Source organism: Phascolarctos cinereus, unplaced genomic scaffold, assembly GCF_003287225.1.
Source record: "Phascolarctos cinereus isolate Bilbo 61053 unplaced genomic scaffold, phaCin_HiC Scaffold_7;HRSCAF=346, whole genome shotgun sequence".
Classification (NCBI taxonomy): Eukaryota; Metazoa; Chordata; class Mammalia; order Diprotodontia; family Phascolarctidae; genus Phascolarctos; species Phascolarctos cinereus.
Genome location: NW_027556180.1, coordinates 7,042,501 through 7,061,239, shown reverse-complemented (window position 1 = coordinate 7,061,239; position 18,739 = coordinate 7,042,501). Strand labels below are relative to the sequence as shown.

Here is an 18,739-nt window from a genome sequence, read left to right as displayed (position 1 = left end):
AAAAACCTGGGCCCTCCCCACATTCTTTACTTCATTTACACATCAGCATATTTTACCAGAATGTTCAATGATCATCATTATTATTGTTATTGTAGTTATTATTATTACCACAAGTAAAATAGCGTACACATTCAACTATTTAAGGTTTCAGAATAAAAATGAAGCGGTGTTCCTGCTCTGGTGAGTTACTTCCTCCAGACTTGAGGGACTAGTTCATAATATATGTGTTCTCACTATAGCCACTGGCAGCTTGTGGCTGTTTAAATAAATATGAAATAACTAATGGAATATGTCTCTCAGGAAAGCCAGGAGGAGGCTGTAGCTAAAAGAAGGCCCACAGCCTGGGTTATTTGTGCAGCAACTCCACTCCAAGTGGATGCCCTTGAGCACAGATAGAGTGCTTGGCTGGCAGTCTGTGAACTGTGCACTAATTCAGCTGGACAAGTTCAGAGAATCACAGAACCAGTGAGCTGGAAGTATTTCAGAGAGAGGCTGGGTCAGCTACCCCATTTTGGAGGTGAGAAAACAGAGAATAAATGAGATGAAGAGGCACCATGGTCAATTGGACATAACTTGGACATAAAGTCAAGACACCCTGGTTCAAATCCAGATGCTAACACTTATTAAAGGGATAATCCTTTGCTGATTTTGTGACTGGGGGCCAAGTTACTTTCTCTCTCTCTGAGACTTTGTTTCCTTATCTGCAAAATAGTGATAACTGCCTCAAAGTATAGCAGAATTTGAGAACTGGAAGGGATAAAAGTGCGCATCTAGTCCTTACATCATCATCGTCATCACCACCACTAAAACCACCACCACCATCATCATCATCATGATCGTCATGATCACAACTAGCATTTGCATGCTGCTTTAAGGTTTGCAGAGCCCTTTGCAAGCCTTATCTTATTTTGAACTCACAATAACCCTAGGACATAGGTGCTGTTATCACCCCCATTTTATAATTGAGGAAAGTAAGGCAGGCAGAGATTAAGCAACCTGTCCAGAAACCATGTTAGTCTCTTGTCCAGAGTAGAGTTTAAGACTTGTCTTGAACTCAGTTTGTCTTGACTACAGGCCCGGTACTCTATCTGCTGTGCCCCTTAGGTTCCATCTACACTGGCTTTGAAAAGGTGGCCCCATTTCACTTACCCAGCCTATGACTGGAGTGACCTTCTTCCTCACCTACACATCCTAGAATCCCCAGCTTTCTACTGCTGAGTCTTCAATGCAGCTTCCTTCGGAGCCTTTCCATGGGTTCTAACTTGTAAGTCTTTTCTCCTTTGTGAAGTTACGTTGCATTTAATTTACATTCACTTTGAATTTATTTTTTGGGCACATTTGGTACCCCATTAGAATGGGAGCTCAGCTGAGGGCAGGAATGCTTTCACTTTTTTGTTCCTATGGGAAGTGCCTAAGACATGATTTATTGAATTGAATTGAGTAATAGCAAGGCATTTTGATCTCTGCCAGGTTTTCAATAGACTCCCTATGGTACTCCCGACTCATTCCATTAGGTAGTCAATCAACAGGCATTTATTAAACACTCACCATGACCCCTTGTGTAAAGGTGTACCTAGAGGAAGTACGCATGGATTTTTAATGTTTGAAAAAAACAATGTCTGAACGTCTAGCAATGTTCAGTTTGCCCACACTAACTTGACCTCATTTGGTTTGTCCAGGGAAGCCAAGACCTATCCGTTTTATTGTAATTGATCCCCTAGGGGGAGTAACTGTACGTGTATGAGAGTATGTGCTTATACGCATTAATTATCTAAAGCTTCTCCCCAGGTCTAATTGTGCTTTTCTTTTCTCCCCTCAGCATCATTCAGTAACTCTTGGGGGTAGCAATTAAGGCCATTCATCACAGTAATGAAAATGTCTTTGGAGTGTGTCCTGACGAATTCAAAAGCACACAGTAGGCAAACTGTGAAAATGTAGAGGTGGGAGGTGTTGGCAGATACAGGAGTATGGTCCTTTTTTTTGATCCAAAAACAGTTGGAGAGACTAGTGTATTCCATGGTGCCTCAGGCTTGGGGTTGAAATGCAGCTGCCCAGGGAGCATAGTTATTCTGACATAAGCAGGAGATAGTTCAGTGTTTTATGAATGTGGGCAGGAGATTTCTGGGCTGCTATGTCTCCTGAAGAGGGCTTGTGTCAATCTCAAAGCACCATGGGGAGGCAAATTATTGCTATTATTTTTGTTTTTATTCATGACTTGGAAAGCTTTCTTTTGGCCATTGAGTTATTAGGAAAAACATCCCTTTGAGGGCAATGACAAAGAAAGGCAGTACTTCATTGTGAAGCCCTGTCTATGGGGCTGAGTGTCTCTGGGGAGGACTGGGGATGGACCGACGGTTGATGATGATGACGATGATGATAGTGATGAAGGTGATGATGATAATGACAACTTATGCTTCTATCGTGGTTTAAAGTTTGCAAACACCTCAATTTTACAATTTCATTTGTTCTTCACAACACCATATGAAGCAGATATAATAGACATAATCACTCCCATTTAACTGATGAGGTAGGTAACTGGCTCAGCATGGTGAAATAGCCTCTAGAAGGTGATGCTTGATGGTTAGAGAGTAGGTGGAGCTTTAGCTAGGTATTAAAAAGGATGCTCATGAGTCTTTTCAAGGGCTTAACATGTTGCTGACCCAGTTTCATTATGGCATCTAATTTCCTTTAAAATCTTATTCATTTTCTCTTCCTTGAGACAGGTGTATGACTAATTAACCTCTGAAAATTATTAGCCATGATTAGAATTGCTCATTGGCTTATAAATAGTGGGGAGATGAAGAAATATTTTCTATGGTAACTGGTCAAGAATTTAACGTGAGAAAAAAAGAAGGTCTTTGGAGAAGACTAGAATTAAGAGTTGTGAGCATTAATAACACAATAAGAGTTTTGAGGGAAAAGGAGGACCACGGCATTCCTCTAATCAGTAAGAAACATTCGGTTAGCCATCATGAACATCAGAGGAACATGTTGATGCGCAACAGCTGGGTTGTGCGCTCTTGAAAACCGGACATATGCTATAGCCGAAGGACCTTGGAATAGATAGGGGAGAAGAAGCAGTGTGCAAAACCAGTCATTTTCACATGTCAGGTGTTTGCAGCTCAGGCATTTATTTGTAAGTTGAGGAACACCCAACTCATTCTTCGTGAAGAATCCACACCACAACTAGAAATATATTGGTGAGAGTGAGAGTATAAAATGGAAGGTTCACAAGATTATTTTATATGAATGTTTTAGATTTGAGGCCATGTAATTTCCTGTACGTAATTTGAACTGAAGTATTTCTAAGTCTATCATATTAGCTACGTTATTGAGGAGGCATAGCAAACATATTGAAATAGGAATTTTCCATATAGAAGGGGTGGTGATATCTTTTTGTTTGGAATGTAATGAATTCATATTTATTAAGATTTTCCTTCATGCAAAACTCTATTCTAAGGACTAGTCTACAAACACAAAATTGAGACAATCACTGCCTTCGCTGATTTATATTCTAAAGGGGAAGACCACACCTGTCTGAGGGAGGTGGACAGAAAAAAAGAGTTGAATTTCAGGAAATTTCACAGAATCTCTGGGAACTACGGATACTTTCCAGAGGCAAAGATGATGTTGACTTGGTTACAGTTCTCCAAGAGAAAGTTGGAAAGGAGTCGAAATTGCCTTGATTTTAATGTTCGGGTCTTGAGAGAGTTCCGTTGTTCCACTCAGTGTGAAGGCCAGGGAGGTTGCATATATTGCTTAGAACTGGTCAGTGCCTCAGGCCTTTGGTCCTATGGCCCATGTCCCAGATGGCCTTGGCACTGTTCATACTGACAGGCCACTCTAGCTACAGAGAGGATAAAGATCATAGAAATTGAATTCCTCTCTCACCAACATTCCTTTCTAATGAGGAAAGAAAAGAAAAGGGGGGGGGTGTTGAGCTGAAGGTTTATTCATTTCCATTTAATGTAAATGTTGAGTGAATTTGGCTTCCCAAAAACTTGTGGATTCGGGATTTTGAGACACTCCATTCATCACTGAAGAAAAGTGTCTGTCTCTAGGCTATGGTTACATTTGGAAAAAAGCCAGAAAAAATGGAAAGAAGGGAAAGTTTCTGGTTTGGCTGTCTGAAATTGGAAGACTAAGGGCAGGACAGATGCTTTTGAAGAACTTGAGACTAATGAGGACATTCCTTCTGTGCTTATATTGACAGGATGGAACTGTTCTGGCTCTCTATATTGCTCATGCTTCCTGGCATCCCCCAAAGAACTGCCTCGGGTAAGTGTCCCACTTCTGGACCTTTTTTCTAACATGGAAAGAAGTAGGTGACCAGCATAGGCTTGCCATTTTCCTGTGTGACTACAGGATCTTTTTAGAGGGACTTGCCTTCTTGCAAATTCAGTGTTAATCAGTCAATCATTTATTAAGAACCTACTATGTGCCAGGAACTGTGTTAAAAACTAATGATACAAACTGTGTCCAGTACCAGGGCCAAAGACTTGTGAACTGCAGATGCTTCTCCCCATTAACCTGCCCACCTTCAGTGCTTACACTGGAGCCAAGTAGGTGAACAAAGACCAGGACAGTTCCAGATATTGAGGGCGCATGCTAATTAATCGGTGTGGTTCACAATTGTCTTTACCCTGTGTGAGTAGAAAGCATTGTTCTTGGAGGAGAGACATTCTCAGTGCTCCTCAATGGTTCCCAAAAGTCTAAGCCCTTGGGCAAGGCCTGGCAAGGGTCACAGCAGCCATTCCGCAGACTGCCAATGGTAACTCTCCTGATGGCTACCAAGAGATAAAGGCTGTATCTCCAAATAAGGCATAGCTCATAGCCTAAGTGTTAGGGTTCTCTCCTTCCAGTAACTCTGCCACACAGATTCTCTAGGAGAACTCATTCACTAGAGGATAGACTAGAGGGCATTTGGCTTCTGGACAAATTCCTGGTGCTTGTGGTTGCTCCCTCCTTCCAGTGTGGACAACTTCCCTGGTAGTGCAGTGATCATTATTTGGTATTGTGAGAAAGGTGGTTCAATCACTCCTTGGTGGGGTTAGCAGCCACTCGCTGCTCCCCTAGTAACATACCATGCCGAGTTCTGTCCTCTTTTAAGAAACAAATCTCAAACTGAAATGAGCAATGGGAAGCTTATTTATTTATGGTTCTTGTAAAAGAATTGGGTCCGTGATGCTCCCCCCAAAAAGGAAAAGGACACCCACACCCACAGATTCTAGAGCAAGCAATTTATGGAGTTAGTTTTTTCTTGTCCCTCCTTCAGAGATGGGATAGGTCCCTGCTCTTTCCAGTTACAATCTTCTTGATACTCCCACTTCTTAATATGGCCCTCCTCCCCATAACATGTAAAAACTGCCTAGCTCTGTGCTATTGCTACCTTCTGGGTGGAGAAGTTAGTATTAATGAGCCTATTACGCATGCACGCTCCAAGAAAAGCTCAATCTTTTTCCTACTTCCAGCCTCCTCAACCCAACAAGCAGCTTCAACCACCTCCAGTGGGTTCCATAACCCCTGAGCTACTTTTTCTCTCAATTTCCATATATGAAAGCGTAATCATTTACTTCTCACAGTATGGCATTAAGATACCTCTGATACTTGGAGTGTGGAGATGGCTATGCTATGTTATAGTAATTCACCCACAGTCATTGTCTCCCATGGAGAATTTTTGAGCCCTAATCAAGGTCCATACATCATTCTCCTTACCCTTTGCCTTTTTAATATGGCACAGCCATCCCATCCACGGGAGCAACCTCTGTTAGTTGAAACATGTATATTCATATCCTCTTTGTCATTAACTTTCATTTTTTTTTTGGTCTAATCCATGGTGTCCTGTTTTAGGATTCTTTGTTGATGACTCATTGGTATTCTGGCTAGTATGTCTATAAATTTTGCTAATTGTAGTTGGCTTACGAATGACTATCAGAGACCTTTGACCTTTTCCTCTCGGAATCTGTGAAATGATGTCTCCATTTCATTCACTCCCTCATGGTGGCTGACATACTGGCTTGAGCATCCTTGAAGCTGATCCACCTGGCTTCGCATCCCATCTACATTTGTTCTTTCCTTTGCATGGCGGCTTAGTTTATCTTCCTGCCCCACCCTGAGCAATTTCCCATAGGAGATGTTTTCCTTCCATATTTCCCTCATTCCACCCATTCCCTCCAGATACATGTTCTGTTGGTGAAGAGCCATCCTTCAGATGTTTGGGCTATGATGGTTGTCTTTGGTGGGGGAACCTTAAGGGTGACTCCAGATTAACAAAGTCTTTTGGATTACTGGATTTTGAAAGCTTTACAATGTTATTAGGCTGAATATTTTCTTCCATGAATCAGGAACAATCCTTCCGGTATTTCTCATTCTCTGCAACCCTTGGCAATGTTTTCTCATCGTTCCTCCCTGGATTGATGCACTGTGCTGAACACCTTCCTTCCCCTCTTTTAGTATCTCAGGGGTGTCATTGTAACGCTCCATAGATAAGTTGCCTTCTGTCGAGTCTCATTCTCACTGTAGGATGGACCCATTAAAAAAACGAATACTTGATACTATGCAGATGGAGTTTCTAGCTTTGAGAGGAAGGTATATTCATTTGATTTCCTGCCCTTATCCCTTCTCCCTCACTCTCTTGGTGGAGGCTGTTCTGTATGGGAGAAACATCTGGGTCCTCCCTGAGCCTGTGTGCCTTATGTTGACCCTTTTGGAACTATTTATAATATTAGATAGGAAAGCCACCTTGGAAATCTTTGACCTAGATATTAAGGAATCCCCAGGGGTCTACAACTCAGGATTTCACAAAGGATCCATGTCAGATCTTACACTTGGGAATTGGATTTATAAAACATGAGCATAACTTGGGGATCCACAGCTAAATACACATTTTCTAAAAAGTCAGAGGGCTTTAGTGGCCTACTAGCTTAACATAACTTGGTGATGTTATGTGTAAGGCAAAAATAGATTATGTTGGGACAGCCAGGTGGCACAGTGGATAGAGCACTGGCTTTGGAGTCCGGAAGATCTGAGTTTAAATCTGGCTTCAGATACTTGACACTTGCTAGCTGTGTGACCCTGGGAAAGTCACTTAAACCTATTGCCTAGACAAAAAAAATGCCCATATCAATGAACCAACGAATACAGAAGCATTTACTAAGCACTTGGGATATATCAGACACTATACTAAGTGCTAGGGATACCAAGAAAGGCAGCAAGTATAACTGCACTCAGACACTGATAGGGAAGTCTTTGATCCACAGAAGATATGTACTGAGTTAGGTGGCTACCATCTCAGAGAGGCAGGGATTGGGGGGGCGGGGACACAAGGATAGGCTTCCTGCAGAAGGTGGGGTTTAAATTGATTTCTGACTAAAGCTAAGAAAACCAATTTAATTCAATTCAATAAACATTAAGTGCCTACAATATGCCATGAACTATGTTAAACTCTGGGGATACAAATAATACAAAGAGGGACAGTCCCTGCCCTCAAGTAGTTTACAATCTAATGGGAGGAAGTAAATATTCAAAAGGATACTGAAAAGGAGGAAGGTTAAAGGGAGGCTATCTTGTTCTATAGATCTAAAACCAGGAGGAGATGCTTAGGGTAAAAAAGGAAGTCCTGTTTGGTTTTCTACCCTCTAGCACTCCAATTAGAGAGGGAGAGACGCTAATCAAGGCAGTAGCCAGGCTTGAATTGGAAGCATAGTGATGAGATTAGAAGTGATGAGCTTATCCGAGGAGAGGCATCTTTTTCTGTGAAATTGTAACCAGACAGAACTGTCTTTGCAAAGTGGTGAGAAGTGAGAGAATTCCATACCCATGGGACAGTCAATGGAAGCTCAGAGAAAGGAGACAGTTTTCTGAGTGAGAGTAGCAAGTAGGAGAATTTAGCTGGATTGTAGAGTGTGTGCTGTGTAATAAAGTGTAAGAAAACATACACCTTGGAAAGGCAGAGAAGGACCAATAGCTTCCTAAGTCAAAAAAAGCAGATTTTATTTTAGTTTGAAGGCGACAGGTAACCTTTGGAGTTTCCTGAGTAGATGGGGGGGGTAGGGAAGAGTGATAGGATCAGACCTGTGTTTTAGGGGAAGTGTTTTGGCCACCTGTGTGAAGGGTTTGTAGGAGAGGGAGTGCTTCAGGGAGATCAATAGGGGAAATAGTGCTATAGTCTAGGTCACCTGGTGGTCAATGTCTCTCAAAGTGTCTGTGGGTAGATTTATTTTGGGGGGAGTCTATAAATTTAGATGGAAAAAAATACATTTTAATTTTCATTAACTTCTAACTGAAATTTAGCATTTCCATCACTTATTTACAACCATTGTTCTGAGAAAGGGTCCATAGTCTTCACCATATTGCCCAAAGGGTCCATCACTACCAAACAGACAAACAGAAATGGTTCCTGGTCTAGTTTACCTTGTGCTAAATTACAACAGGCAGAAAGACTACAGACAGAGAGTAATGGTGGTTCTCTTTTACTTTGACATTATCAAACCATATATGAAGTATTATGTTCACTTCAGGGGGTGGGGCACACATTATGAGTTACATTATGGATCTGGAGGGTGCAGAAGAGACCGAGTAATGCATCATGGCCATTTCCTCTGAGTAACAGAATGAGCTAACCTGGAAGAGATGTCATAGAGAGGATATGATAAATGTCTTTGATTATTTGCAGCACTGTCATGTAGGGAAGGGATTAGTTTTGTTCTGCTTGGCCCCAGAGGGCAGAACTAACAACAGAACAGAAAGTGAAAATGTGGCCAATTTCAGGTAGATATATAAAAAAATCCCCTTCATTTGGGAGGGAGTGCTTGTTTCCTTTCACTAGGCACTGTCACATGGAAGGTGGACAGCCACTTGCTGGACATATTATCAAGAGGATTCCTACTCTGGCAGAGATTGAGCTGGCTGGTCTCTGACTTTCCTTTCAATTCTAACATTTTATCAGTTTCTTAGTCATATCTCATGTAATTAACTTAAACCAAGGGATTTCCCCAAAATGTGAAGATTTCATCATGAAAGGTAAGGTAGATTTTAGGCTGCCTGGGGGAAAGACCATCCTTATTTTTTTTAATGGTGATTTCCATCATCGAATGAATATGCTTCCACTTTAGCCACCTCAGATCCTACCAGCTCTCATTAGAGGAGTGACGTCATCCTCACTTGGCAGGCACTCCTTTCATGATTCACCTCCCCCGTATCTTGAAGCCCCCACCGTTGAGGAGCAGGTGACCATGACAGCTGGACAGTGGGTGGTTATCTCTTTAGACAACTATATTGCTGACTTACTCTCACCCGTGGCATGTTTCTTCTTAGAATCTTGGCAAAGCTTACTATATGTCATGGAAACACCATCGGCTCACATCAGAGACCCACCTGCTCACTTTCCCAACTCTCTCATCCAATCCTCTTGTCTTCCCCACGTCCCCACAGAGAAGCTCAATGCCATCATTTGGAGGGCAATGAGGCTGCCAAGAAGTTGGAGACACTGGTGTCTCACCAATGAATGCAATCACAAAGACAGTGCTGGAAAGTGTGTTTCTTAATGAACTTATCTGTGGTTTGACTGAGGAAAACCTTCTTCCTGTTTAGTTCTGGAAAGGGAGCTTTCCACTCAAGAGCTGTGACTCATCTCTCCAACGTGGATCCTGAGCATGGAACTTCTTAAATAAGATGAGCTCTCATACCATCCTCATTGAGTCACCCCACAAGCAGGAAATATGTGGTAATCCCCACAGCCCATCTGGCAAGGATTCAGTTGCGATCGTTATGAAGAGGTGAATTGTGTCTGCGTCTGTACTTGGCTTCCCAACGGGAAGGAGGCGAAAAAGGGAAGCATTGTTACTGAAAATAAAGTGGAAAGGGGAACAGGGCAAATGGGGGGAATGGGCTGTGAGAGAACATAAGTGCCTGCCCCAAGGAATCACTAAATCTCTGTACATGAAGGTACTCAATATGGGTCATTTCATTGTAGTAGACAATCTTTGTGCCACTGACTTACCTCCTGAGGAAGAGAACAACTATGGGAAGACAAACTCATCAAAACAGCACAGAACCAACCTAATTGGAGTTGAAAGAGATTTTACTTTGAGATCATCTAGTCAAAGTTTCCTCATGCATATGAGAAAACAAAGGCCCAGAGAAACAAAGCCATTAACCCCAAAGTCTACAGATAGTGAGCAGCAGTGGCAACACTGGGAATGGAAGGCAGGTGGTCTGACACCAAAAGCAATCCCCTGGCCCATAAGAAAATGAACCATAATAATGGGTGAACCTGCATAAGTTGAGCTTGTAAGCCAATATTTGGATTCATTTTCAATATTCATCATTTTATCCTCTCTCATGACAGTTCTCAGAATGTTCACTCTAAAAGAATAATAATTGGAGAGTGACCTGTCTCTTTTTCTTTTTATTGAACACCATCGACCTAGATGAGAAAAAAAATGAAGTAATAATAATAATGATAGCAACAATAATTATGCTAAGCACGACGTTTTCATGGAATTGTAAGGTCTGCAAAGTACTTTCCTTAGATTATTGTATCAGAAATCTAACCTGGTACTTTCAAAATACTAGAGAGTATTATTTTGCCATCATGTGAATTATCTTATTACAGGAATATATCATCCAATTCATAGGATCTGGATCTAAAATTGGAACAGAATTTAGAGTTCATTTAGTCTAATAACTCATTTTTTTAACAAATAAAGAAACTAAGGAATTGAGAGATTAAGTGACTTGTCCAAGATTGCACAGCTATCAAGTGTCAGAAGTGAGATTTGAACCCTAGTCTTCTGGACTTTAAGTTCAGCTTTCTATCCACTATTTCTTGACAGCACTTGATTCAGCCCCATTTAATTTTCTCAGGTTGCAAAGGGTCCCATTCTTACTTCAGAATCCCCTAGAGGAAGCTCTTTGGTAACAGTAGTGTGCCATTCAGATTTTCTCAATGGGAAGATTCACCTTTTTCAGCACAGGTGATAAAACACGACTGTCTCCATTTTGCCTTGGAAAATGAGTTGGAGGTGAGACCTAACAAAGAGAAGTGGCCTGCCAGGCTTGACAGGAATGTCTTCATTAAAGACAAACATTCCTAAGCCCTCACAGTAAGATGTTGTGGTCCTGCAACAACTCAGCCCTTTCTCCTCCTTTCTCATCCCACCTTTTCTTATTCAGGGAAGATTGAAATATTTTCTGCAACCAGGGCTCAAATCACTCTTTGCAATACCCTGTTGGACAGCAAAGGTTCACCGGGGGGGGGGTGCGTGTGTGTGTGTGTGTGTGTGTGTGTGTGTGTGTGTGTTACAGTAAAATCACCAATTCTATGGAATTTTCTTCTTCTGAAATAGACATTTCCATCTTCATATCTGTTTCTCTTTGGGCCTGTTTCCTTGACAGCATGTCAGAAAGTTGAAGTATTAGTTATCAAAGCTGGCTTCACGGTGGTAACAAATATGTGAATCCTGATTCTCCCATTTGAGAAGGAAACACATCTAGGCACAGCTCAGCCTTCAGGTCTGTGAATTTTAAAATATTGATTACCTTACCAGGAATACTTGGCAAATGAACTCATTCACCTAAGAGGGGTGGAGCCCAGAACATTGGCTCAGTCATGCTGAGACCTGGCAAAAACCTTACCTTAAAAAGGCCAAGGTCTCCCACTGCATCTTCGGCGGGGAGGATCTCCAGTCATTCTGATCTATACATTTCCATTGGATCCAGATGGTTCCAGAGGAAAGAATGAGTCTAGTGACTTCACAGCCCTCCCTCACTTAAATCTAATTTAATTGCAAATCATGGCATCACCATACTGATGCTGCAGGCCTCTTAGAGAATGAAGAACAAACAATGACACACTGCCTTTTCTTTTCCAGGGAAGACTGAAATATTTTCTGCAGCCAGGTCTCAAATCCCTCTTTGCAATACCTTGTTGGACAGCAAGGTGTATTTGTGTGTGTGTGTGTGTGTGTGTGTGTGTGTGTGTGTGTGTGTGTATGTGTGTGTGTGTGTTGCAGTAAAATTACCAATGCTATGCAATTTTCTTCTTCTGCAATAGACATTTCTATCTTCATATCTGTTTCACTTTGGGTCTGTTTCCCTGACAGCATGTCAGAAAGTTGAAGTGTTGCTTATCAAAGCTGGCTTGACAGCAGTAACAAATATGCGAATCCTGATTCTCCTATTCCAGAAGGGAACAAACATCCAGACATAGCTCTGTGTTTAGTTCTGTGCATTTTAAAATATTGATTACCTTACCAGGAATGCTTGCTAAATGAACTCATTCACCTAACAGAAGTGGGGCCCAGAGCTGTAACAATGAATTGCTGTTCCTACGGCAAATGCCATAAACAAATGGAGCCCAGGACAAGCCTCAGGAAATCTGTATCTCGACCCTGCCCCCAACCCTGCCTCCTGCATGTGCTATTTCTTTACTTTTAGATATTTAAGAAACATGCAAAGGAACACATTGATGAACATTTCTCGCTATGTCTTGCACAGGTCATCCCCAGAGCCCAGAATGCTGTCCTTCTTGCTCCCTTTTTCATTCCCTCATTTCCTTCCAGGCTCAACTCCTTCTCCCTTTTACAAAAATTATTTCCCCAAAAATTCTAGTGCCTTCCTTTATAGTTATCTCATACATATTCTATATATTCATACATGCACATATATAATGTACAAGTTCATAACTGCATACCCATGTACATAAGCATGTGGATAAAAATATATGGAGTCTGTATATAACCAGTTTGTACTCTGAAAGTATGCATACATGTGAATAGATATGAGTATACTTGTAATATGTCTGAGCATGCATATATATGCACGTGTACATGTGTATGTATATGCATATGTATGGATGAATGGGTATATACCTGTGTGCATATACATATACATGTAATCACTATATAAATAACTTGTATATATGTATATTTGTATATATACATGAGTGTGCGACCACGTATGTGTATACATGTGTGTGTGTATAAAACATGCATATATCAGTATGTAGGTATAGGCTTGTATGTTTGTATATACATACATACATCATACATACATAAGTCTACAATTTGTATTATGTATATAGTGTGTGTGTGTGTTTGTGTGTGTGTGTGTTTAGCAAGTTTATGGTATGTGTAGGTATATCTAGCTATGCCTATACGTGTACATACACACTCAGGAGTATGTACACAAACCTACACATATAAAATTTGTCTATACAGAATACACAAGTGCATTTATAGTTTCATGTCCTACAGAAAGGATTTCTTTTGGAGGGGAAATGAGCTGAAAGTTGGAGGAAACAAGGAAGTTTGAGACGGAGGAGGAAGGAGAAGATTTGGGGCACTGGGGATGGCCTGTGCACAGCATAGCAAGACAATGTCCAAAAACATTTATCTTGGCATGTTTCTGAAATATCTAAAAGGAAAGAAATAGCAAATGGCAGAGGTGGTGGGGCTGGGACTCAGGGAGAGATTTTCTGAGGCTTGTCATGGGCTCCATTGTTTATGGTACTTACCCCAAGCACAATAATTCCTTGTTATAGCTCTGGGCCCCACTACTGTAAGGTGACTGAGTTCATTTAACAAGTAAAGATAGATAGACCTATAGCCGCAGATACAGAGAGATGTTATCTATCTATTTATGATTATCAACATCTACTGTCTCCATCTATCTACCTGTCTGTGTGTATGTATGTATGTAAGTATGTATGCTATCTCCCCCAACTAGGTTTAGAGTTTCAGTTTCTTCAGGGCAGGGACAACTTAATTTTTGCACCTGTCTTGGTAACCACCATGCCTAAGGCAGGGTGCTTAATAAATGTAAGGTGGGTGCTTGTGAGTGAATCACGCTGTGAAAAGGAGGTGGGAGCAGGGAGCATGGGTAGTGCACGTGGATGGTCTTGTGCAGTGTGCAAAGGTCCTATTTAAAGGGCTCCTTTGATTGCTGGCCTAAGGGAAGGTGCTATGGAACAGTGGCTTGTGTTATGTTATAGTCCTGCAACTGGAGTCGGAAGATTTGGGTTTAAATCCAGCTTCTACTACTTATTTGTGTGATGCTGGGCAGCTCACCTAAATCTTCCCTCAGCTTCCCCAACTGTAAAGTTAATGGATTGAACCGGGTGATCTCTAAGGTCTGTTCCAGTCTCAATGTTTGACCCTAGATATTAGACCATGTGGTGGAAGGAGGATGAATTTGGTGTGAAGAGAGGCCTGGTTTTAAACCCTATCTGCAACACAAATTTGCAATGTGACTATGGAAACGTCGTTGCTTTTATCTGAACCTCAACATACTTAACTGAAAATAGGATTAAATATATCTCACTGGATGGTGTGGGAATTCAAATGATGATAGAGCACTTTACAGACATTAGTGACCTGCGAATACCAGTTATTATCCAGGGGCTAGCATGGTGCCTGGCCTTGTCTTACACATTCATTTCAGTTGTGTCTAACTCTTCATGAACCTTTTGGGGTTTTCTTCACAAAGTTACTGCAGTGGTTTGCTATTTCTCCTCCAGCTCACTTTGCAGATAAGGAAACTGGGGCAAATAGGGTTAAGTGACTTGCCCAGGGTCACACAGCTACTAAGTGTCTGAGACTAGATTTGAATTCAGGAGGATGAGTCTTCCAGACCCTAGGCCCAACACTCTATCCACTGCACCACCTAGATGTCCATGTTCATTTGCATATGTGTATTTAGTAAATTCTTCTTTGATTGATTCTATGTACGTAGTTTTTCTTCAAAAGTCTCCTTGATGTCTGTACTTCAGCTCTTGTCCTATTCTTGTTCACACGTTTCCCCAGCCAAGGTTGGGATGTTGGTTTGTAATGTGCCTTGCTCTTCAGTATAGAGGGCCCTGGAGGCACATCAGATGCTGTGAGTGGACCACACTATCATATTGGGGACCTAAGTGTTATTGGCCATCATCATCATAAAGCTGATGGTAATTCTATGGCCACCGTGGCCAGCTATTCTGTTCCCACATAGATGCAGGTGGGGCTCGTCTCACCCTGGAAATGCTTGATAGACTGGCTGTCACAATCCAATAAAAGTTTTATTATTTTTTTTTTACTTTTTATTTTTTATTTATTTTTGGTTTTTTAATATAAATTTATTTATTTTTAGTTTTCAATATTCACTTCCACAAATTTTTGAGTTCCAAATTTCTCACCCCTCCCCCCACCCCAAGATGGCATGCATTCTGAATACCCTTTCCCCTGGTCTGCCTTCCCTTCTATCTCTCCCCACTCCCTTCTCTTATCCCCTTCCCCTTCTATTTCCCTGTAGAGCAGGATAGACTTCTGTACCCCATTTCCTGTATTTCTTATTTCCCAGTTGCATGTGAAAACATTTTTTTAACACGTGTTTTTAAAACTTTGATTTCCAAATTTTCTCCTTTCCTCCCTCCCCACCCACCCTCATTGAAAAGGCAAGCAACTCAATATAGGTTATACGTGTGCAGTTATGCAAAACACTTCCATAGCAGACATGTTGTGAAAAGCTAACTCTGTTTCCCTTAATCCTATCCTGCCCTCCCATTTATTCTATTCTTTCTTTTGACCCTGTCCCTCCTCAGAAGTATTTGCTTCTGATTACCCCTTTCCCAATCTGCCCTCCTCTCTATCACCCCCTTCTCTCTTGTCCCCTTCTCCCCCTATTTTCCTGTAGGGTAAGACAGATTTCCATACCCAATTGAATGTGTATGTTATCCTCTCCTTCAGCAAAATTCTATGAGAATAAGATTCCCTCATTCCCTCTCACCTTCCCCTGTTTCCCCTCCACTGTGAGAGACTTTTTTTTTGTGAGATAATTTACCCCATTCTACCTCTCCCTTTCTTCTCCGAGTCTCATCCTCTCTCATCCCTTAATTTTATTCTCCAGATATGACCCCTTAATCTTCAACTCACCCTGTGCCCTCTATCTATCTATCTATATATACATACATACAATTTTTTTCCTTCAACTACCCTAATACTGACAAAGTTCTCATGAGTTAAAATATCATCTTTCCATGCAGGAATGTAAACAGTTCAATCTTAATAAGTCTCTTATGATTTCTCTTTCCTGTTTACCTCTTCATGTTCCACTGAGTCCTGTATTTGAAAGTCAAATTTTCTGTTAGCTCTGGTCTTTTCATCAGGAATGCTTGAAAGTCCTTTATTTCACTGAATGATGATTTTTTTCCCCTGAAGGATTATAATCAGTTTTGCTGGGTGGGTGATTCTTGGTTGTAATCCTATCTCCTTTGTCCTCCGGAATATTATATTCATGCCCTGTGGTCCTTTAATGTAGAAGCTGCTAAATCTTATGTTATCCTGATTGTGTTTCCAAAGTACTTGAATTATTTCCTTCTGGCAGCTTGTAATATTTTCTCCTTGACCTGGGAACTCTGGAATTTGGCTACAATATTCCTAGGAGTTTTCCTTTGGGGATCTCTTTCAGGAGGAGATCTGTGGATTCTTTCAATTTCTATTTTGCCCTCTGGTTCTAATATTCAGGGCAGTTTTCCTTGATAATTTCTTAAAAGATGATGTCTAGGCTCTGTTTTTGATCATGGCTTTCAGATAGTCCAATAACTTTTAAATTCTCTCTCCTGGATCTATTTTCCAGGTCAGTTGTTTTTCCAATGAGATATTTCACATTGTTTTCTAATTTTTCATTCTTTTGGATTTGTTTTACAGTGTCTTGATTTCTCATAAAGTCACTATCTTCCAATTGCTCTATTCTAATTTTTAAGGAAGTATTTTCTTCAGTAATCTTTTGGACTTCCTTTTCCATTTGGCCAATTTTCTTTTTAGGGCATTTTTCTCCTCATTGGCTTTTTGGACCTCTTTTGCCATTTGGGTTAGGCTGTTTTTTAAGGTGTTATTTTCTTCAGTATTTTTTTGGGTCTCCTTTAGCAAGCTGTTGACTTGTTTTTCATGATTTTCTTGCATCACTCTCATTTCTCTTCCCAGTTTTTCCTCTACTTCCCTTACTTGCTTCTCAAAATCCCTTTTGAGCTCTTCCAAGGCCTGGGACTGATTCATATTTTTCTTGGAGGCTTTGGATGTAGGAGCTTTGACTTTGTTGTCTTCTTCTGGTTGTATATTTTGATCTTCTTTTCACCAAAGTAAGATAATATAGTCTGACTCTTTTTGTGCTTGCTCATGATCCAGCCAATTACTTGAGTTTTAAACTCTTTGTTAAGGTAAGAGTCTGCTTCCAATGTGGAGAGTGTACTGTCCCGAGCTTCAGGGGTTTGTGTAGCTGTTTTCAGAGATACTTGTAGGGACCTGTAAATTTTCAGTTCTTCCAAGGTGGTATGATAAGGGGCGAGGTGTTTACTCCTTTCCTGACCTGTGAGCACAGGTATTCCTTTCTGTCCCATAACTGTGAGGAGGGGTTCCTCTCCACAGCCACTACAAGCTCTACCACACTCTAGTGCTCCTCCTCACCCCAGCACTGATGCCCAGAGCTGTGACCCAGATCCCACACACGGGCAAAGCAAGAGATTCCTGCCTCAGCACTGGCAAAGAGATCCCTGCAGTCCCTCTCTGATCAGCCACTGGATTCCCCCTCAGTCTGTGGGCCAGAAGCTCGGGAAGCAGCTGCCTCCCCCCCCGGGGCACGCTCTTGGGGAATGGAGCTGACACCCCGCCTTCCTCTCTGACCACTGACAGAAACAGACTTTTCCCACTGACCTTCTAAGTTGTCTTTGGCATTGGTGGATTGAGGAGTCTGGAAACCTACACAGCTGCCCATGATTCAGTCCTCTGAGGCCTGCTTCAAGTTTACTGTGGCCTGCGCGCCCACGCTGCCCTGCGCTGTGCTCCCAGCCCGGTGCCATACACCTTTCTGATCAATCATCCAGGTTGTCTTGGGCTGGAAATTTGTTTCACTCTGTCTTTTTGTGGGTTCTGCTGCTTCAGAATTTGTTTAGAGCCACTTTTTATGACTATTTGGAGGGATTTGGGGGAGAGCTCAAGCAAGTCACTGATTTCACTCCACCATCTTGGCTCTGCCCCCAATAACAGTTTTAAAGCACCATTATGTACCAGTTGCTGTGCAAGTCATTTGCAGGTACAAAGACAGGAAGGAGGCTCTGGCTGCATGGGACTTATTTCTACCGGGGAGAAAGAACTTGTACACAGAGAAATGAATGTGAAGAATGGGCAAAGTTAAAAAAAAAATTTCAGGAAGGAGAGAGGACCACCTACCTGCTGGGAGGGGGATGGGAGGAGACAGGAAAGGTCTGCTGCAGGAATTGTCACTTGAGCTCTACTTTGAAGGAAGCTGTTCATTGTACGGGGCAGGGGGGAGGAGAAAGAGCACTCCTTATGTGGTTGAACACCCACGCCAAAGAATAAATGCACATCCTGTAAGAGCATATTCTGGGAACCCTAAGCATGACAGTGAGTCTGGAAGACACAGTGTCTGAAAGGACTTAGAAAGAAGCCAGACAATGAGGGGCTTGACGTATCCTCCTAGGGATGGTGAATTTTATCCTAAAAGTAATTGGAGCCAAAAGGAGATTTTTTAGTAAAGAAGTGGCATGGCCAGAGGTGTGCTTTCAGAGTACCTGATTGGCAGTTGTATGGAGGACACATTGAAGAGGGGAGAGGCTGGAGGCAGGGCCACTGATTAGTCTGGGTGAGTGCTCCATATGTCCCAAGGTAGGATATGGGAAAAGAATGTAGAGTATCATACAGTTTAATGAATTCAGTTTCTGAAATCACAGGACCTGGGTTCAAATTCC

General features: G+C 41.7%; 1 protein-coding gene across 1 annotated transcript in view; it reads left to right on the top strand.

Moving 5' to 3' along the window:
• The first annotated feature begins 1,150 nt into the window (after positions 1–1,150).
• IL1RAP (interleukin 1 receptor accessory protein) overlaps positions 1,151–18,739 on the top strand; it is a 134,828-nt gene continuing 117,239 nt past the window's right edge. Inside the window, 2 exon segments of the mRNA XM_020964737.2 lie at positions 1,151–1,264; positions 4,214–4,278. Of these exon segments, the coding sequence (XP_020820396.1) occupies positions 1,251–1,264; positions 4,214–4,278 (79 nt within the window). The 5' untranslated portion in view covers positions 1,151–1,250.